Source organism: Nicotiana tabacum, chromosome 12 (genome assembly GCF_000715075.1).
Source record: "Nicotiana tabacum cultivar K326 chromosome 12, ASM71507v2, whole genome shotgun sequence".
Classification (NCBI taxonomy): Eukaryota; Viridiplantae; Streptophyta; class Magnoliopsida; order Solanales; family Solanaceae; genus Nicotiana; species Nicotiana tabacum.
The window spans coordinates 58,172,750-58,195,566 of record NC_134091.1 but is presented as its reverse complement, the minus strand read 5'-3'; the positions used below and the strand labels follow the sequence as shown (position 1 = coordinate 58,195,566).

The 22,817-nt window shown below is 36.5% G+C and overlaps 1 protein-coding gene across 4 annotated transcripts; it reads left to right on the top strand.

Moving 5' to 3' along the window:
- The first annotated feature begins 7,046 nt into the window (after positions 1 to 7,046).
- Positions 7,047 to 19,821, top strand: LOC107785969 (putative N-acetylglucosaminyl-phosphatidylinositol de-N-acetylase). Of its 4 annotated transcripts, none has more exons than XM_016607404.2 (11): positions 7,047 to 7,280; positions 9,390 to 9,541; positions 9,717 to 9,777; positions 10,541 to 10,611; positions 11,015 to 11,079; positions 11,281 to 11,325; positions 11,404 to 11,484; positions 16,552 to 16,619; positions 18,451 to 18,499; positions 18,693 to 18,853; positions 19,447 to 19,821. In XM_016607404.2, exons 2-11 carry the CDS (start codon positions 9,433 to 9,435, stop codon positions 19,511 to 19,513), a joined length of 777 nt encoding a protein of 258 aa, XP_016462890.2. In that variant the 5' UTR covers positions 7,047 to 7,280; positions 9,390 to 9,432; the 3' UTR covers positions 19,514 to 19,821. The 4 variants fall into 4 exon arrangements, with proteins under 4 accessions (XP_016462890.2, XP_016462888.2, XP_075082631.1 ...); XM_016607402.2 differs by having other exon boundaries at positions 7,048 to 7,280; positions 18,451 to 18,529; XM_075226530.1 differs by having other exon boundaries at positions 7,071 to 7,280; positions 9,378 to 9,541.
- The last annotated feature ends 2,996 nt before the right edge of the window (positions 19,822 to 22,817 follow it).

Below are 22,817 nucleotides of genomic sequence, written 5' to 3'. Positions count from 1 at the left end.
AAGGCCTATGTTCGGGGGTTTGATTTCATTCTCCATTTTTGGATCTAGAGAGCTCGGATTGAGGCAAAATTTTGAGGGTTTTTCAGAGGAAACATTTGGGTAAGGATTTTTGACTTGTTTTTGATTAATCTCCACTAAGATATCATTTATTCTTCATTTAATTAAGGATTTGAGTTGAGAAATTTGTGAAAAAGGTGGAAAAATCCTTAGGCCTAATTTTGAGGTTTTGATCGAGAATTTTATATCGGATTTGAGTAATTTTGGTATGGGTGAACTCGATATCGAATGGGTGTTCGTATTTTGCGAATTTTACCCGATTTCGAGACGTGGGCCCGAGTCGACTTTTTGGGGCGATTTTTTGATTCTTTGCTAAAGTCGTAGATTTATTATTTAAAGGGAAAAGGCCCAAAAATGACCTTGTGGTATTTGAAATGGATCAATTATAACCTCCGTTTAAACTTGAGTCCAAAAATAACCTTGCCGTTATAGAATGGGTCTAATAATGCCCTTGTGTTATTCGAAATGGGTCAATTATAACCCTCGTTTAAATTTGAGCCCACCAATGACCCTGCCATTAAAGAATGAGTCTAATACTGCTATTTTTCTCAGTTAGTAATGATTAGGGGTGTAAAATAGATATTTAAAAACCGACAGAACCGTGTCGAACCAATTTTTAGGTTTCTTTTAATAAACCGTAGGTTTTTATATAAATCTATAACCGTACCGATAATTAGGGTAGGTTTTTTATTTTATAAAAATAAACCGAAAAAATATCGAAGCGTACCGAATAAATTTACATGTGAAACATATATTTATATATTAAGTTTAAAAATAATAATGTATTAAAATTTATACATTATTTATATTAATACATTATTATTTATAAATATAAATCTTAGACCCCATTCTTTAACGGAAAGGTCATTAGTGGGTTCAAATTTTAAACTTATTCGACCCATTCTTTATAAATATTAGACTCATTATCATTTTAAAACTTAATATATAAATATCGAACCGTACCGAATAAATTTACATGTAAAACATATATTTATATTGGGTCTAATAATAGGTCCGATATATTTACATGTGAAACATATATTCACATGTAAATTTATTCGGTATGGTTCGAATATATTTACATGTGAATCATATATTCACATGTAAATTTATTCGGTACGGTTAAATATTTTTTCGGTTTATTTTTATAAAATAAAAAATCTACCCTAATTATCGGTTCGGTTATAGATTTATATAAAAACCTACGATTTTATTAAAAGAAACCAAAAAATTGGTTCGGCGCGGTTCTGTCGGTTTTTAAATATTTATTTTACACCCCTAATCATTACTAACTGAGAGAAATAGCAGTATTAGACCCATTCTTTAATGACATGGTCATTGGTGAGCTCAAATTTAAACAAGGGTTATAATTGATCCATTTCGAATAACACAAGAGTATTATTAGACCCATTCTATAACGGCAAGGTCATTTTTGGACTCAAGTTTAAACGGAGGTTATAATTGATCCATTTCGAATACCACAAGGTCATTTTTGGGCATTTTCCCTTATTTAAATTAGTTTCTTGTAGTGGTATTTATAGTATGTAATTGCTTTTAGCTAGATTTGGGCCGTTCACAGTCGGAAAGTCGAGGGAAAGGCATTCTTATCGACTGATTGAGCTTGGTTTTAGGTAAGTGACCTGTCTAACCTTGTGTGGGGGAACCTCCCCCTTAGGTTTTGGTACTGTTATGATATTTGCAATACGTGAAGGCCGTGTACACGAGGTGACGAGTGCGTACACGGGTTAAATGTTGAAAAATCTGGTTCTTGTTGAGTAGTTTTCTTTTAATTCCTTAACTGAGTTTCTCTAGCCTGTGTAGTCATCATGTTTAGCCTAATGTCCCATGCCTACGTGTCTTAACTCTTACTTGAAACTTGTGCAACATGCTTAGTTGAATTACCTGCTTCCTTGATCTTGTATTCAGTCTTTAACTGTATGATTCCTTGATGTAAACTCATTGTTCCATAGGTTATGAGTTGTGTATTTATATTTGGGACTACGAGGCGGTACCTCGGGAGCGTCCCCTGTTGTTTACCTTTATTCGCTGTGTTGTTACCTTTCTGTAACTTCTCATTGTTTAAATTCCCCGTCATTTCATTATATTGTTATATCTTCTACCTTGCTTCCTTTTTATTCCAGCAGGGCCCTGACCTGACCTCGTCACTACTCTACCGAGGTTAGGCTTGGCACTTACTGGGTACTGTTGTGGTGTACTCACACTACACTTCTGCACATTTTTTATGCAGATCTAGGTACTGTATACTAGGCCAGGTACCAATGAGCTAGACCGTACGTGGAGATTTCAAGGTATATCTGCCAGTATCCGCAGACCTCGGAATCCCTCTCTATCTCTATGATGTTGCTTTTTTTTAATTCTATTAGACTCTGATGTATAGAGACACTTAACATTTTCTCTTTAGAGCTTGTGATTTATTTCTACCGGATTTTTGGGAGTTGTAAATATTTTGAATCTCATTTCTTATTTATTGCATATGTTGAGGTTGAGTTTTACCTTTATATTCAGTTATTCCGCAAATTGTTAGGCTTACCTAGTCTTACAGACTAGGTGCCGTCACGACATCCTACGGAGGAAAATTTGGGTCGTGACAATCTTTGAATCGCCTTGACATTGTTCACTACGGTGATGTCCTCTATGACCTTTATTTTGTCGGGGTTGATCTCTATCCCCCGATTAGATACCATGCACCCGAGGAATTTGCCCGAACCAACCCCAAATATGCACTTCTCCGGGTTTAGCTTCATATTGTATTTCCTTAGTATGTCGAAGGTTTCCTGCAAATATTTCAAATGGTCCTCTGCTCGCAGGGACTTGACCAACATATCAATAATATAAACTTCCATTGATTTCCCTATTTGTTCTTCGAACATCCGGTTTACTAGGCATTGGTAGGTGGCACCGACGTTCTTTAATCCAAACATCATTACGTTATAGCAGTAGGTGCCGAATTTGGTTATGAAAGAAGTCTTTTCTTGATCGTCCGGGTCCATTCGAATTTGGTTGTACATGGAGTAGGCATCGAGAAAACTGAGTATCTCGTGACCGGCCGTCACGTCGATCATTCAATCGACGTTAGGCAAAAGGAAATAATCCTTTGGGCATGCTTTGTTTAGGCCTTTATAATCCACACACATCCTTAGTTTATTTCCCTTTTTAGGTACCATCACTACATTAGCTAACCAATACATGTATTTAACTTCCCGGATAGATCCTATTTTTAGAAGTTTGGATACCTCATCCTTGATGAACGTGTGTTTGATCTCGGACTGTGGTCTTCTCTTCTGCTTAACCGGATGGAACTTCAGGTCCAAACTGAGCTTGTGAGTGGTTACCTCTAGTGGGATCCCTGTTATGTCAAGATGGGACCAAGCGAAACAATCAGCGTTAACTTTAAGAAAATCAATAAGTTTTCTCCTAAGCATGAGGGTTAACCCCGTGCCCAGGTATACCTTTCGATCCGGTAGATGCTCGATTAATATGACTTGCTCCAGCTCTTAAATAGTTGATTTGGTGGCGTCGCTGTCATCGAGAGCTATGAATGATCTCGGGATGCTGTAATCGTCCTCATCGTTTGCTCCTTATTCCTCCTGTTTCTCCGGTTTGGCTGAGGCCGGTATCAGTGATTGCTATTTAATCTCTTCTTTTTTGGTCGGTTTCGCGTTCCTTGATGTTGAAACCGCAGGCACCAGGATTACTTTGTCGACAACAAACATTTCCCTTGCGGCTGGCTATTCTCCTTAGACCTTTTTGACTTGCCCCGGCGCGGGAAATTTCAACGACTGGTGTAAGGTCGAAGGTACCGCCTTCAAGTTGTGGACCTATGGCCTTCCGAATAGAGCGTTGTATCTCATGTCCCATTTAATCACGTATAACTTCGTTTCTTGGATTGTCCCGACAGTGTTTACCGGCAAAGTTACCTCTCCTTTTGAGGTCTCACACGCCATGTTGAATCCATTCAATACCCGGACTGCAGGCACGACTTGATCCTGTAACCTCAATTGTTATACGACCCTTGATCTGATGATGTTGGCCGAGCTACCTAGGTCAATCAATATATGTTTAACTCGAGATTTATTAATAAGCACATATATTACTAGTGCATCGTTGTGAGGTTGTATGATGCCCTCGACATCTCCGTCGCTGAATGAAATGGCTCCCTCCGGAACGTAATCCCGAGTGCCTTTTCCCCTCATAATAGATACTTTAGTGTGTTTTATCATTGGCCCTTGGGGGACTTCGACTCCCCCAATGATCATGTTGATCACGTGCTGAAGCTCCTCTTGTTCGACCTATTTGTTGGCGTCCCTGTTTCTGAAGTGGTTTTTGGCTTGTTCACTTAGGAATTCTCGGAGGCCCATTGCTGAACAGTCGAGCAACTTCTTCTCTTAGCTGTCGGCAATCTTCAGTCCTGTGACTGTGGGTGTCATAGTACTTACACATCAAGTTAGGATCTCTCTAGGCCGGGTCAGACTGTAATGGTCAGGGCCAGTTGGTCTCTTTAATGAGCTCTATGGCCGACATGATGCTTGCAGCGTCTATGTTGAAGTTATATTCTGATAATCTTGATGCCTCCCTACTCCCGAGCGACCTGTTGAAACCATTCTTACTCATCAAGCCTCGGCCACTAGGCCCTCGATCGCTTCTCCTCTCGTTCCTTGCCCGGGAGGGGGGGAGGGAGGGGACGCCCGGATCCATTGCCCCTTCGGTCCGCTCTGTAATGCTGATATCGATCTCGGACCGGTCTTGGCTCTTGATCAATGGCTCTCTTAGATCTATCATCGGCCCTGATGGGGTAAACAGATCCAGAAGGGGCCCCGAGTTGGTCGTCCTTGACCCTGATCTTCGATTGGTACCTGTTGTGGACGTCGGCCCAGGTTACCAATGGGTACTCCACCAAATTTTGTTTTAGCTATTGAGAGGCCAAGGAACTTCGGGGGTTGAGCCCCTGAGTGAATGCATGCATGGGCCAATCATCTGCAACTGGTGGTAGGTCCATCCATTCCATCTGAAAGCTTAACACGAACTCCCTGAGCATCTCGTTATCCCTTTTTTTGACTTTGAAAAGATCTGACTTTCTGGTTTCGACCTTGATGGCCCCGACATAGACCTTTACGAAAGTATCTGCAAGTATAGCAAACGAGTCAATAGAATTTAGGGGTAAGTTGTGATACCATATTATCGCTCCCTTGGACAAAGTTTCCCCAAACTTTTTCAGCAACACCGACTCAATCTCATCGTCTTCCAAATCGTTCCCTTTGATTGCGCATGTATAGGAGGTCACATGCTCATTTGGATTTGTGGTCCCATTATATTTAGGGATGTCAGGCATACAAAACATCTTTGGGATCGATTTTGGTGTCACGCTCGGAGGAAAGGGCTTCTGGATAAACTTTTTGGAGTCCGGTCCCTTCAATACCGGGGGTGCTCTCGGAATCTGATCGACCTTGGAGTTGTATGTTTCTACCTTCTTGTCATTAGCCTCAATCTTTTTCTCACCTGACACCACCCATTTTGTCAACGCTTTGAGCATCTTCATTACCTCGGAATTTACCCTGGGTTCGGCTTCACCCGGTCTCTCGGTAATTTGTTCGTCTCTTCGAGTGCTTTCCCCGGGATTGTTCGGGCTCAACCCTTTTGGGGGCGTGGCTTTGATTCTGCAGTTGTGATATTACCTTGTTGAGCCTGCAACATTTTGAAAATCAGCCGTAGGCTCACCCCATCAGCCTCACCTTCGGGCGCTTCTCGAGCTTTTGGTCGGGGTCCCCCGCGAACACTATTTTCGGGTTCAGTTGGCAAATTGATGTTGATGGCCACCTGCGAGTTAGCATCGACCGGGTTGGCGACTGGGACACCGTTGGGCTCGGTAAGGAGCACATCATTACTGGGCACCACATTATTATTTTTGCCGTGATGGCCTGATTCAACGTCAATGTTCAAGTGAGTCGACTGAGAGTTTGACATTTTTAGGCTGACATAGAATTAAGATTTCAAAGAACAAGCGTAAAATAGGGTGTGTTATGGAGATTTTTATCAAATCATCACTATTATCCTTAGCTCCATGGTGGACGCCAAACTGTTTACCCCAAAATTGGGTAATAATTAAATTTGTATATGGTTTTAAGGATACGTGATTTAATTCAACACGAATAATTAAAAATAACAGATAAATGAATTAAGTGCGAGATGAACGATCAAACCAATCTGAATATTATGTTAAGCGTGATCTTGGATTGAACAATGACCTCGTCCTTGATTGGACCCTCGGTTTAAGCCTGATCGCGAATGAAAAACAGAACAAGTGAATAATGCCTTTGGCAGTAGAGAGAAGATAAAAATAAACTTTTATTGCTTTGAATTGCGTGTTATAATGTGTTAGACTAAAGAAAACTTTTACTTTATATAGTAGGAAAGTTTCAATCCTAGTATAAATCTAAAAAAGGTAAAAATCTTCTTTTCTCGGTAATTGTTGATCTATAATCGATATCGAACGAGATTCGCTCCGTGATATATGGTTGAGGGCGAGTGTTACAACCCTCTATCCGTCATGCATAATCGTTCACCGCGTCCTCCGAAGTCTAGAACTTATACTCGGTTCAGGGTGAGTTGCTTTACCATGTCCGATGTGAGATATATCATTCACTCTTCTTGGGTCTCGATACGAAGGGTCTTTGGCCTCGACTACAATATCACGGATCCGTGCTCCCCTTCGTTCTCTCGTTGGGGATCGGGGTAGACTATAGACATTGTCCCGATTTTACCCGTACACAATTATATTTCTGCACGCTACATTAAATAATAAAATAACAGATAATATTTATTAAAATAATATATTATATTAGATTATAATTTTATAAAATTAATATTCTATTAAATTATAATACTAGTTAAAATGAAAAAGATGATATATTAATTAAGAGAAAGAGAAAAAGGAAAAAGAAAAAGAAAAAGTGAGGCGGTTAGGGGAAGAATAACGCGATCTAAACCGAAGAATTATAGACGTAGGAGCCTCTTCCATTTTGGTTGAATCTGTTCTGTCTCCAATTCCACATTCCAAAAGCCAACCTCCACCTTCAGCCGACCCTTTCACAGCGCAGATACTGAAAACAATTAAAAGAAGAAGAAAAGGGGGAAGATTTTCGATTTGGAGGTTTGGAACCATTATCATGACTTACGCTACTCACGTCCTTCGTCACTCCAAAAAGGTTTGATTCTGATTTCCTTTTTTTGTTATCTACTCAATTTATCAATATTGACTTGTATTCTTGAATCCCTAAAATCTGCACGTATAGGTTAATTTACTGAAGGAAGAATTTGATTGTCAATTATGTGATATCTGTGATCCATATGAGCCCGTGGTTGTGCCGCATTTTAAATCAATTACTTTGCTTCCTTTTCTTTTTCGTCTGTTAATATTACTCCTATAGACTTATAAGTGATTGTTTTTGATACACATTAAACTGAAGTTATATGAGTAATAATTTACTATTTTGTTTTTAATCTGAGTTTTACTCCCTTTTTAAATATTTTCTAAGTTGCGAATCCATCTTATTTATCTTTTCTGATTTGCATTATTCTGTGTCCTTTTATGATCCTTTTCAAATACATCTGCTGCCGTATTCTGATATTTTGAGATTATTAGATACGTAAAATTTCATAATATAGTAAACCCTGCAGGGATAATGCTAAAATAAGGGAATTTGCATGACAATTTAAACACATAGAAGGAATAGTTTGATTGAGTATACGATCGAACCAAAAATTGAATTAGCCGGACCAAATTAATCCAAAATCGGCTAAATACCTAACTATTGGTAGACTCTACGGTCAGTAGCAGGTTCTATTGATAGAAGGGGTGTGATTTTTCTGTTGAAATGTTGTGTTATTGACAGAAGGTGTATCATTCTGGAAGGGGGATATTTCAGGAAACAAGGAGGAAATCAACTGTAATTGCACATATGTTAATATGTGTATGAAAATGTTAATATGTTTATGATATTTTGATGTATTATTTAGTTCATGATTCCTAGTGACGAGTACACGAGCGAGTGAATGAAATTTCATGGATGGTTAGAATTAGAGTAAATTTTTTGTATCATTGTGATTGGTGGAGGCCATATCACGATTTTGTTGCTTGCACGATTAGTAAAGCTTGGACAGACGTGATCATTCATCAGGTCTAGTCCAGTTGAAGAACGTTATTTTTCTCTCAGGTTCTACAATAGATGTTCTGTAGACAAAGTATTACTATTGAATTGAAGCAACTGATTAAGGAAAAAGAAAAGCCTTCATGATTTGCTATAGAGGTCCTGTAGACAAAAAATTAATTGAATTGAAGTAATTTATTTGGGAAAAAGAGAAGCCTTCATGATTTTCTCTAGCATTACTGAATTGAAGTTCACTTTTTAAATTTGAATCAACTCTAATATGAAGTGGCTAAGCGGCATGATTTAGCGTGAATGAAGTATATTAGAGTACTCTAATATACTCTAATATACCCATCTCATCGATGTGCAACAGGAACAGCAGATAAGCGGCATACCACTTCGGCATTAACTAGATCGTATATGAAGTTTAGAGAGAAAATTTGGGGCGCGGTTGCTATGTGGTTTAGCCCCATTGACAGCCGGCTGGAATATATAAGGAGTATTTTGTAGTTTGTACAGTGCTGAAGATTTATTCAATCAAACACAACAACTAATCAATTACAATTACCTTTAATTCAATTTAAGGCCTTTAAGTAATCGTTATTCCTTTCATTTCCTAGCTTTTTGCAGCTTTATTTAGCATTTTCTTACCCAATGTTAGTCACTATTTAGATCTTCATTACTCTCAAAGCTTCTATCTGTGACGTTCACATTTTGATACTTTTAGAAAGCCTAGGAACCTACAGTTGAGAAGTAGAGTTCCCTTTTCTACATTACATTAATGGTCTGATCACAATTGAGAATTGTTCAGTGTCAGTTTGCGCTATCACTTGGTCCAATCTATTACCATTGTACCACCAAAAGTATGATGAACTTTGGGAACTTTATCAATTGGAGCTAGTTGAGAGAAAATTTCTTGTCAGAGTGGTGACAGGGTTAAGCGTAGTGACCTATTGCCCTTCTCATTTCCCTTTCAAGCGTTGATAAAAATGCTTGTAATGTAGTGGGTTCAAACTTCAAAGGAATTGGATATTGTTTGTTATAAGGTTTATGGTTGGTAGTACCACGATCTCCTTGATATTTGTGTTTGATTATGCTTTTTAAGTACCTATTTCACTTGCCTTAGTGGGTTTTAGTAATATAATTCGTCTTTAGTTTTGCATGCAGATATGACATTGTCCTATCTGTAGTTCTGCTAGCAAATATCTAAATGGAGTGGCTAGTAATCATCGTTACAGTGGTAGTACTGTGGGTGTCTTCATTCTTTAAACTTCTCCATGAATCTCTCTCTGCCTCACAAGTTGCAGTTTTAACTGATGGTATGGGGTGATTTCTTTACGAAATGTCAATTCTCATTTTCTTTTGTATTTACTGGCTGCCTCAATGTTGTTATGCACTTTTGTTTTAGAATCTAAATACAAGCATGCATACAACTTTCCGTGTAGTGTTTGTTCTACAGCTAATTGCTTCCCTTCTTGATATCTTTTTTCTTAGGTGGAGTTTTTTGCAAGAGAAATGTCTTGTTGGTTATTGCCCATCCTGATGATGAGTCTATGTAAGGTTGAACGTCTTAACTATGGTATTGATATTTTTTCCTGTCATAAATTTTCTGAGCGATGCAAACCTTTGAATTGCTATAGAGGGAGTTGCAGACTATGATATTTGGAACTATGTGTTAATTTTGACCAAGATTGTGAGAGTCCCAATATATCATTAGTCTTACATTAATACGAGGTTGCTCACTTGAAAATTTTAATTAAGCTCATAGTTCAACACACATTCACAGAACAATAATTCCCTTGAATTCATATAGCCATCTTGAAACAAGGTGGACTAGAAATTTGGTGGGCTAAACTATAAGATTCAATTTTTACCCCCTTTCTTAAATAGGTTATTAGAGAACCATAATATGATTTGTCTTTATACAAATTATGGTTTCGACATTTTGTTTCGTTGCACAGTGGGTATGCTATCCATATGGTACCTGAAAATACTGTTCTTTTATTTTTTCTGAATTTCATCAAATTGCTTTTAGGCTTGTTCTAACAGAAGCATCCCTACCTGGGCGACATCCTTTTTTACAAATTTTGTTGAGAAAAGTAATGTATTGTAGTTAGTAACATGGATCACACTCTCAGTGTCAGTTGATTGTTGTTGTGTCTCTAAATATAGATGTCGATTTTCACATATTATACAATGACCTTTTAATGTTTTGCGAATCTTGTCATTAAGTGAATCATACTGTATCTATTTGTTGTACAAACATTACTTTTGAGATGATAATGACTTGTGATGCTTCCTTGTACTCTATACTGCAGGTTCTTTACTCCAACCATTAATTATTTGTCTTCGAGAGGATGTAATCTGCATATATTATGCATGTCAACAGGTAAGGCTTTTAGAATATTTCAATTTCTGTTGCACATGCTGAGTCAAAAAAATTTCTTTTATGCCTAAGTTTTGAGCGGCACATGTGTATTTTGGTTGATGTATGTATGTATGTCTCAGGACACAAAAAGTGACTTAAAATGAAAAGTTGATGCTTTTACCGAATACTTTAGCAATTTATTTTCTTAAAGTATGATCCAATTCAAGCAGTACTGATAAACCTGAGGCTCGTTTTCTGAATTTGAAATATTGCAGATTTTTCAACTTTAGAATGCTTAAATGATCAGATCGGAAATCCCTACAACTGTTTTTTGCAAATCTTTGTCCTAGATAACCAAGAGTCTATTACTGATGCTAACTTTCAGTATTTTGTTTCTTCTTTGTTGCATTGTACTGAAATATAGGTAATGCAGATGGTATGGGCAATGTCAGAAAGGAAGAACTTTATTTAGCCTCAGTAATGCTTAAGGTGACGTGAAATTTATCTGAATAGAAATCTGAGCTTGGCTTTCATGCATTGATTCTAGATCTTTGATCTTTTATGTTGTTTTCATGCAATCATTCCTTCATTCATCTATCTTTGCGAATTACTATAAAGGATTTGTAAAATGTTGGAGGAGCTAGTCAAATATCAGTCATTGATCTTTCTGTTCTCTATTTACTCATGCAGGTTCCACAAAAGCAAGTGAAAATCCTTGACCATCCAGATCTACAGGTATTCTGATTGTATCAGAATTGTATCTCGGTATGTTCTTAATGTGTGAGCAGAGTTCTTATGTCTAGTTCTAACTAGGATGGTTTTGGCAAAACGTGGAACTCAAAGTTATTGTCAAAGATTATCAAGGAGGAAATTGCCAATTGTGATATTGATTTGGTAAGTGATTTCAGTAATTATATTGTTTAACTAAGTTAGCCTTTTCGGGTAATCTTCATTAGCTTGTGCTTCTTTGATATTTATAAATTTAGGCTTCATCCCATTGACTATATTGTGTAAGTTGCTTTTCTACTTCACTGGATTATAATCTTGATCTATAGATATATCCTTCATTTATTTGTTCATTTTAGTTGAATATAAAGAATGTATTTAAGTATCGAAAATATAAATGCAAGACTCTTCTCTCCGTAATGCCTCAAGGGGGAGATAACAACAAATAAAACTAGGAATCCTTTTTGCTGAGATAGATGGATTTGCCCAATGTGCAAGATGGTGGTGTTCTAGTAGCAAATTGTATTTTATCTCTCATGTGGAAATGGAAAACACTGCTAAAAATCAAACCAAGCCATCTTTAAAAGCATTCCAACTAATGAGGCATTTGGGAGAGTCGTAGTATGAATTGTTAAGAAGAATTTATTGCACTTATTAGACCAGTCACAAAATACCATTAGAATAACTGAAACAGTCACAATTATAAAAAATCACAAAATACAAACACCAATAACTACTAAACAAGCCAGGCAGTCACCAAGATTTGTCTAACACCATTAGAATATCTAAAACAGTAACAAAAATAATCATTCACCAAGAACAAGTGCTTAACCAAGCAGCAGACCATCAGACAAAATAATACCATCATCATCCATATCCAAAGTACATCCAGAAGCACTAAATGCTAAAGCAGTGGTAGTCAACAAAGCCACAAAATACGTAAAAAAAGAGTCACCAATATAATACAAGCCCAAACATATAAGAAGTTTAACCATGTCTAAGACTCCAAGTAGATCATTAAGACCATAACAATAACTGATTATGAAGTTGGTTAACTGGATGAACACCGGTACATATCTTTAGATGGTTCCTTAAACGGGAAGTGCTACACATATTTTTTTAATAATCGAGAAATCCCCGAGGGTTGGTGATGCACAGTTTGAAACTTAGCGGATAATGGGCTTGCCTCACTACCTTTCTCCACTTAAATACCAAACTTTTGTCTGTTGCAGAGTTTGAACCCTTGAAGTGCGCCTAACCTACACTTCACTTGTTGCTCTGTTACCACTAGACCAAAGCCCAGGGAACGGAAGTCCTACACTTCTTCACACAACAATTATAACCCAATCCACAATGAATGCATCTTGCTTTCACACTTCTTCACTTAAACCTTTTCAAAATGAACCCAAACATATGATGGAGCTTTACGACCATATAACCGCTTGATTAAACCTAATTAACATAATATGATAAGTCTATATGGTAAAAACAAATCTTTGGATAACATATGTTTAAGCCATATCGTAAAAAAATAGAAGTTTTAGACTTATCACATGTTTGTAACTTGCAACTAGATATCATTAATGCAAAAATCTCTTCTACTATTGGCCATATTTAAAGATAATTTAATAAAATACGTCATACAACATAAATTAGTAAGTTATTTTATACTAAGACACACAAATTACGAAGCCATACCAAATTCAAAATGCTCAAGATAATCCAAATCTCCAACATTAACAACTAGAGACTTACTCAGACATCAATCTTGAATACAAACAAGAGCTTGCACCAATTTAGAAATTAATGAACTCTTAAATGAATTAAGAATACAACCAATACTAAATGCACATTTTGTTGCCCGCTAGAAACTGGAATTACCAACACATCATAAGTCGTCTCAATAAGAACATGAAATTTAGGAGCATTAACTCTCCACCAACCTAAGGATCAAAATTCAAATTAACACTCTTATCTTTCATTAAGACACTTATCCGACTTTAGTTTAGCACCTACACTTATACATTTTTTGGTCTCTGCTATTGAAATTTGGCTTAATGACCTTGGTTTGATGCTAGATGTATTTCTTTAGATGTAGTTTGAGATCTTCTTGAGTATTTCTTTAGATACTTTCCAAACAAAGAACTCATGTAACTCTTTATTTCGTCTTTTATTTTCTCTCTCCAAACATCTCCTCTATTGCATAGTCTAAGTCAACATACTCAAACGTGTTTCGAGGATCCAATATAGTGGCAATAGAAATTATCTTATTCATTTTTGTAGGGTTACCCCAATAATTTCAAACTTTTCTTTCAATCGCTTTACCATTGAACACAAATTAGCAATAGACAAGCAAGCTCAGATATTTCCTCAAAATGAGCAATATAAAAGACATAAAGTGAACTTGAAACCTTTCAAGAAACTTTACCATGTTCCTGACATTAAGCAAATCATCATTTTGGAGTGTACCTGCAATGCTTCCATCTTCACAAACATGAGTGTGAAGATAAGTGGACAATCCACTATCAATAAGATCATACATGTCAAAGGGTCTCAAATTGTTGTGCCGTATCCAACATCAAGTTGTTGAATTCCACCTAGTAGGAACATCTAAACTTAATAATCTCTTTCCTTCTATCCTTTGACTTCACAATACTCCTTAAACTTTTTAATTCTTGTAGGAGATTGTCAAATATACCTCATATTTGCTTAATACATTTGAACCATACACAATAATAATTGGGAACTAACATGATGTGTGGTAATCATCTTCATGTGAGATGCATGGCTCACATATTTAATCGTATTGTGCAAGTTGGTTTAAAAGAAGTTGGTGTTTCTATTAAACATGCTAGGCAAATGATAAGGTGTATTACACTTCCTACAAAAGTTAGAAAGTTTAAGGAGTGTTTTGGGTCCAAACAGTGTTTTAAAAAGCGACGAAGCGATCGCTTTAAGCGAGAAGCGACGCGAAGCGATGGCTGCTCGCTTTTCCATGCCTGAGGCGACTCGACCACACGAAGCCCTCGCTTCAGTTGAAAAAGCGCGAAGCGACCTTGAAGCGAGAAGCGCAGAATCGCTCGCTTCTGTTCAGAGGGGTCAGTTTTTTTAAAAGAAAAAGTTTTGGTCTGTTTTGAAGTCAGTTTTTTTAAAAGAAAAAGTTTTGGTCTGTTTTGTATTCAAAACAGACCCCTAAGACCAAAGTGAAGACCATTTCTCTCTTCTTTCTTCCCAAAATCAATTGTTGCTAAGTGCTGCTAGGGTTCAAGTCGCCAGAGACCTCCAATCCTCCAGGTAATTTTTCTTCTTTTTTTCTTCTTTCTTCTTTCTTCTTCTTGTTCCCGTCCAGGCGTCTGCTCACAGCTAGGGCAAACACGATTTTCATTTTTCCTTTTATTCCTTTTATTTAGTATTTTAGCCTTTATTTATTAATTTGTATGTGTATTTCAATTTATAAAGTTAATTTTATATATATATATATTTATTCTTTTTATTTAGTATTTTAGCCTTTATTTATTAATTTGTATGTGTATTTCAATTTATAAAGTTAAATAATTATTATTTTCAGTTTATTTGATTATGTTTCTTTCTTATATATAAATTGAACTCTTTGATTATTTATATTGTGTCTTTGCAAGGTTTACATTATGTTTTTTAAGAATTGCGCTTCACTTCAATGAAGCGTGCGCTTCGCTTTGCGCTTCGTTTTTGAAGCGAGGCGAGCCTCTGTCGCTTTTTTGCGCTTCTCGCTCTCAAAAACACTGGGTCCAAAAGATAGAATGAAAGAGATCATTAGCTTTGGATGTTCCCATTAGGTCGAGTTCCACTTACTTGATGTTGGATATGGCACAACATTTTCAGATAGCCTTTGGTAGTTATGATCTTATTGATAGTGGTTTGTCGATTTATCTTCTTACTTGTGTATCTGAAGATGGAAGTATTGAAATGCATTTCAAAGTGATGATTTGGTAGATGTGAGGAACATAGTAAAGTTTCTTGAAAGGTTTTATGAGCTTATCTTGAAGTTTTTGCGTCTTTTCTAATGCTCTAATGATACGAACTTGTGTTGAATGGCAAAGCATGTGAAGAAAAGTGTTAAGGTGATCTTGGAAAAATGAATCAGATATTTTTATTGCATCTGTGTCGGATCCAGATAACAAGTTTGACTATGTTGGGTTTGCACCCGAGGAGATGCTTGGAGAAGAAAATAAAGGTGAAGAGTTATATAAGTTCTTTATTTGGAGAGTATGTGTAGAAATACTCTAGACGATCTCAACCTACATATCTTCCTCTACGTCATGCCTTCATCCGATTTATCTTACATGAAAACATGATCATTGAGAATCAATGTTCAATTGAAGAGACATAAAGAAGAGAGTGGAAGTGTGGGTGCTAATCAAAGTTGGATAAGTATCTTGATGAAAAATAAGAACCCGTTAGTGAGAATTTCGATGTCTTAGGTTCGTAAAGAGTTAATGCTCCTACATTTCCTGTTCTTTCTGAGATGGCTCGTGTGCGCTGGCAATTCCGATTTCTAGTGTGGTATCAGAATGTGCATTTAGTAATGGAGATCTTAACTTTTGATTCATTTAGAACCTCATTGACTCCTAAATTTGTGCAAACTCTTGTTTGTCTTTGAGATTAGCTTCAGAGTGAGTCTCTTCCCATTAATGTTGAGGAAGATTTGGATTATTGATCAAACTTGAACTTGTCAAGCTTTTGTGTTTTGCGCGCATCTTAGTGCTAAATAATATGCTTGTTTATGTTGTGGCACATTTTAGTAAATTATCTTTGTATAGGGCCAATAGCGGAAGCGATTCTTGCATTATTGATATCCAGTTGCAACATGTGAGAAGTCAAACTTTTATTTGTTTGATGATATTGCTTAAACTTATGTAATCAAAGACTTGTGTTTAACATATGGTTTTATCTTTTAGGTTTAATAAAGCCTCGGTTGCACGGTCCTAATGCTCGATGGAACATCTTGAAAGGCTGAAGAAGTGTGCAAAGATTCCACTTTAAAGTTTCAATCCAATTAACCAACTTTGTATTTAAGTTATCAGGATGGTTTTAATGATCTACTTGAAGTCTTAGACATGGTTTTAAACTTTTGATATGTTTACTTGTGTTATTTTGGTGACTGTTTTTAGACGTATTTTGGCTTTGGTGATCAGAGGGAAATCTTACTTTTGTTATGCAATCACCTTTTCATCTCATGGACATTTTGTTTTCCAGGTCATAACGTTCGATAATTATGGAGTTTCAGGTCACTGTAACCATTGCGATGTTCACCAAGGTGTACGGTAAGTTATTCACCATATTCTGGTAGCCATTGGTAGTACTTTTGCAAATGAAAGTATTCACCGTATTCTGGTTTTACTTGGAAATGCTCTTGCAAATGTTACAAAGAGTTATTTAGTATTGTCAGTGATATATGATACTATACTAGTGGAATTATTCTGGTAGCCATTGGTAGTACTTTTGCAAAATGAAAGTATTCGCCATATTCTGGTTTTACTTGGAAATGCTCTTGCAAATGTTACAAAGAGTTATTTAGTATTGTCAGTGATATATGATACTATACTAGTGAAATTTCACAATGATCCCATTTCTATCTTTCTAATTTAACAATATCTCTTATACTAAATTAGGTTTTGGAAGAGGCATCGTTTTGAGGGGATTTCTTTGCTTTTCTTTTTTTGAATCTATAAATAATTGACATGCCAATAAGATTCTGTGGGTTCAACTTTTAAGGTTTTTAGCATTGGACCCGTTGTATTTTTAAAGTTATGGGTTTAGACCTACCATTTGTTGCAATTCTAATGAATATTTACACATAAATTTATGCTCAACGACAAAAGTACTGGGTTCATCTCCCGGCAGGTATACTCTACATCCGCCTCTGCCGATAACATGTTGTGTATTTTGTATGACAAGGGAAACATTGATGAGTCGGACTCTATTCTGTAGATGTAGGACTTCAAAATAAATCTTCTTCAAGGCTTATCAAATTAACTTGTTCCTAATTCTCCCATTACAACAACAAATAACAACAACAAACCCAATGGAATCCCATAAAGTGGGGTATGGAGAGAGTAGAGTTACGCAGACCTTACCCCTACCTTACGAAGGTAGAGAGGCTATTTTCGATTGACCCCCGGCTCAAGAAGAAAAAACTAAAAATGTAGCAGAAACAACAAGTAGTAACCATAGCAAGCAAAGGTGATATAATAGTCGGAACAAAAGAATCGACATATAGTAAAAGAAATTTACGGATACGAAGAAATGGAAGTACGAGAGTAACACTAACAAGACATGAAAATAAGACACGCCCGCTTAACAACTACCTTTCTACCCTAATTCTCAACATCCATGCCTTTTTATCAAGGGTCATGTCCTCAGTAGGTTGAAGTAGCGCCATGTCATGCCTAATAATCTTTTCCCGATACTTCTTAGGCCTCCCTCTACCTCTTCTCAGTCCCCTCCCCCCTTGCTATCTTGTCACACCTCCTCACTGGGGCCTCTATGCACCTCCTCTTTACATGCCTTTACCATCTCAATCTAGCTTCCCTCATCTTGTCCTCGATAGGTGTCACTCCCAACTTTTCCCGAATATCAACATTTCTTATCCTATCTAGCCGCGTATGCCCATACATCCATCTCGGCATCCTCATTTCCGCTACTTTCATCTTCTGGACATGAGTGTTCTTGACAGGCCAACACTCCGCCCCATATAACAAAGTAGGTCTAACCACCACTCTGCAGAACTTACCCTTAAGTCTCGGTGGCACCTTCTTATCACACAAAACCCCCGAAGCGAGCCTCCATTTCATCCATCCTGATTCAATACGATATGTGACATCTTCGTCTATCTCACCATTACCTTGAATAATATATCTGAGGTACTTGAAACTCCTCTTCTTAGGGATGACTTGAGAATCCAGCCTCACTTCCACGTCCACATCATGGGTAGCGTCTTCCAAAAATTTTGTGATGAATTATGCAAGGCTTAAAATTGGTACCTTTATATTTAATTTTTTTTTATCTCCTTGCAATATCTATTTTGTTGAACCCATAGGTACTTATTGCATATTCAGTAGCACATCCTAATAAAATGGTTTTCTCAAAATGCAGAGAACTATTGCAAGATACTTCACATAGAGCCGTAGAGGCCTGGGAGCTTGTGAGTTCTTCCCTTGTCTCTTTACCTTTGGTACTACCTGTTGTTTGACTTTAGTTTCTTGGGATATCATAGCTTAAAGAATTCAGATGAATTTGGTTTTGAATTTCTTTGACTATGGTTGGCATCCAGCCAATCACAATTTTGTGGTTTAGGTTTTTGACTGGAGTGTGGTGTTATGATTCATCATTTTCAGGTCAGCACTAACATATTGCGCAAGTACAGTGGACCAGTTGACATATGGTTGTCTATCCTATCTGCCAAGTTCCATTTAAGGGGAGTGGTGCATTGCTTGCTAAATGAACATCCTCGAAGGAGCTTAGCTGCAATGGCTCAGCACAAGAGTCAATGGGTTTGGTATGTAATACCTTTCTATTTTCTTGCTTAAGATGGTATATGAGTAAGGGAAGTTTGAAAAGAAGAAATACAGGTTTTTATTCTCGGTCCTCCTTTCCGGACATTCATTTCCTTGTCTTTGGGAGCAGTGGTTGATTCCATTATCAGAGGGCGAAGACATCAGATATAAAACAAATGATCAATACAATACACGTGACGTACTCTGAACAAAGTTAATCCTTTTGCAGTAGAAAAGTAGTAGCAGTTGTCACTCATGGGACACTGTATTGGTGTTTAACCAGATAACTAAAAGGAGTCTTCCCAAATGTCGTGTAACAAAACATTTGCTAGACACAAAAAAAAGGGCAGCCCGGTGTACTAAGCTCCCGCTATGCGCGGGGTCCGGGAAAGGGCCGGACCACAAGGATCTACTGCTAGACACAAAACAAAGTGAAATAAAAAAATTAAAAGACAACAAGATCCTCCATATCATTCATGCAATATTCTGTATGTCTTCCTATGAAGAGCTTTTCTATACGACCATGGGTGGCCCACTTGTAGATTTCATTCCACATATTCTATGTTGTAACTAATCTTTTGGTTTATCTTTTCAGGTTCCGAAAGCTATTTGTCTGTTTCTCGAGTTACACATATGTTAACTGCCTTAAGAAGATCAACTAGAGACATGTTAGATTATTGGTTCAAGAAGACACATGAAAGGAAGATCAACTAGATATTGGTTCAAGAACACACTAATGGGAATGATAAGTAAAACCGCTCAGCGGATCATCTGAGCTGAAGTCCGACATCTCTCCTGTGAGCTTTTCAAATTCTGATATATTAAGAAGTGCAGGCAGTTTTAGAATTATTGGTGGTTGTGAAATAGCTGGTTTTACTTTCTACTTTTGTCGAATAAATGCTTTGCACACTTCTTTATTTCTATTTTATTTTGATGAGTACTAAATGCTTAGTGCTTTGGTTTTGGTGAATGATCTGGTTTTGATGGTGCAGGGGAGCTTAATTAAAGGCTTATTTTCTTCTCTCTCTCTCTCTCTCTCTCTCTCTCTCTCTCTCTCTCTCTCTATATATATATATATATATATATATATATATATATATATATATATATATATATATATATATATTTTTTTTTTTTTTTTTTGCTTCCCTACTACAATGATGCCGCACTTTTGGTGAGGAAGCGAAGTTGCCTTCTGGAGTGGTTTATTTACCCTTGGCAAGAGTGAAACATGATTTCTTCTTTCAATTAGAAAATGTATATCATAGGGAGAGGTTGACAAGAGTGTGTAGCTCTAGTTGTGAGCACCCTTCACTTCCAACCAAGAGGTTGTGGGTTCGAGTCACCCCAATAGCAAGGTGGGGAGTTCTTGGAGGGAGGGAGCTGGGGGTTTATCGGAAACAGCCTTTCTACCCCAGGATATGGGTAAAGTCTGCGTACACACTACCCTTCTCATACCCCACTAGTGAGATTATACTGAGTTGTTGTTGTTGTTGTATATCATAGGGAGAGGATAGCAAGTTGAGAAAGAATGAAATTAATAACTGAACTGTTTTAAATTTCTTACAATAAGCCTCTCAGCGACCTGTACTTTGCCTTGAAACAATTAGTCCTTTTTCAAGGAATCAATTTCCTTTTGAAAGGTTAGATTTGCACCCATGGTTCTTCAAGTAAAAGTTCTATTATTATTGGCCACATAATCAGGCTACTCGAATAGACGAGAGTCTAAACCATAGAACAGCAACCAAACTTATTGATATTGACATTTACTAAAAACAAGACAGAAGAACTGAGCTTCTGCAGCCATTCCCTTCTTATCCCGGGGTAGTTGGCCAATCGAACTCTTTGAAACTTGATTTGGCCGAAAGATCTTCAAGTTTTTATTAGTGGCCAGGCGACCTTCTTAATTAGTTGGTGTTAATGTATAACTGGGGTTAATGACAAGATAAAGTGAGAAGTTCTGACCCTAGACCCAAAGTTTCATTTATTACGCATTAGTTACTATATATAGATAAAATTATTTCCAAAATATAAAAAAACAATTCCCCCTAATCCAATTCCCGCTATTTCCCCCCTTCTTCCTCCTCTTCCTGCGCCCAAATCGTCCATTGTTAATCCTTTTTGGCTCGCATTATCCTCCCTTTTTGCATAGAGCTCAGTTATACCTTCTCCCTTCTTCCTTCTTTTCTCTCAAAATCATATTCTTTAGCTCATTAGTAGTCAATTTCAATTGGAGAGGAAGCTCAAATTTATCGATGCTGAGGTTAGTTTTCTAAGGGATATATTATGTCCTCAGCTCAGATGGTAATTAAGTGATTAAACCTCCTCTTCTTCTTCTTCTTCTTCTTCGTTATTGTGTAGTTTGACCATTTGTTCAGTCATTCGACTATTTGTTTACAATAGATCACTATAATCAACTCCTTGAGAACTGATTAGTAATGGAAGACTATAATAATATGTGGTTATTATTCTGGAATGGATTGAGGGGCTAAATAATTGGACTTGAAATTCGGATATAAAAGTGGCAGTACCTATTGGTATACTACATATAACTATTTGGTCGATATCGTCACTAAATGTGGCCAATTAACATGTTAGCAGAGGTAGCTGTCCGTTCATTACATGTTTAATTCTGTGCCGATGAAGCAAAAAAATACCTCCTTTGTTCATAAAAAATGATTATGATTTGCGTACTTATCTCGTGTTGTTCAAGTGATGGTACGAGGCCCGATATAAAGATATTTATGGCTGAAGCAGCGGATGAAAAAATGATCGATGATCGCTTAAGTGGATTTAGTCATGGGTTGAATGATATTGGAGAAAATAAAATGAATTCGTATGGTCCGGAAAATGCTAATGCAGGATCTTGTCAAAGGTACCGGAGAATCTGAAAAGAAGATTTTAATACTCTAAGAGAAATCTTAAAATAATGTCTTGTAGGACCAAAGGACTGTCAAAGAAAAAATTCATGAGATTGACGTTTGTTCTATTGTTGGCTTTTGTTATTTGGAAAATAATGGAGCGGTTTAGTTCAAGATGTTTTTGTGTGTTGAAAATTCTATTTTAACCAGAATGTAGTGTATTTAATTCAACTATTGTATATGCAATCTTATGTATTTAATCCATCTGTTGATTATAAGCCTTATCAATTATTGATTATCAATCACTGGTCTTACATTTAAATATTTTTAACTATTTTTTATAACAGATATGAATTTACAAAATAAATGAATTTTGAAAAGTTACATGTTTACAAAAGATTAATCATCAAAACAGTCAATCCATCCACCATTAGTTGCAATAAATTTTCTATGTAGTCTATAGATCTTGTAACCTAATCTCAAATCATGAACTTCAAATCCTTAATTTTTAACCCTGAACTCTGAACTCAGATCAATAGATGTCCTTCATGGTCGATTGTGTACTCAACTTCAATACAAGTAGAGTAAAACTATTGGGCGCGTATAAAATTAATGATTAAACTTAATTTTACCATAAAATTAATAAAATTATAACATATTCACATATTATTAATCAAGTTATAACTTAAAACTTATGGAAATTGCAATTTCAGCATACCACTAAAGATTTAATCATTCTACAACAAGTAATGACTTAACAATGAGTTATGAGAGTACATATTAGGAGTGTAATTAAGGGTGTCATTAATAATTTGAAAATATACATTTTAAGAATAAAATATTTCGTAATATCACTAAGAATTTCTGAAAAATGGATAATTTTATAATAACACTATGGATTTAGTCATTCTACGACATGCAACGACTTAATAATGTGTTAACAGAGTAATCATTGACAGTATAAAGGAGTAATTAATCATTTGAAAATATACATTATCGTAATAGAACGTTTCATAATACTATTAAGGATTGATGAGAAATGGATAACTTTATAATACCATTAAGGATTTTGTCATTCTACGACATGCAATGGCTCAACAATATG

Coding starts and splice junctions, on each gene's coding strand:
- LOC107785969 (XM_016607402.2), top strand. CDS start 9,433: ATGGAGTGGCTAGTAATCATCGTTACAGTGGTAGTACTGTGGGTGTCT. Junction 18,530..18,692: donor CCCTTGTCTCTTTACCTTTG/GTACTACCTGTT, acceptor CATCATTTTCAG/GTCAGCACTAACATATTGCG. Junction 18,854..19,446: donor CACAAGAGTCAATGGGTTTG/GTATGTAATACC, acceptor TTATCTTTTCAG/GTTCCGAAAGCTATTTGTCT.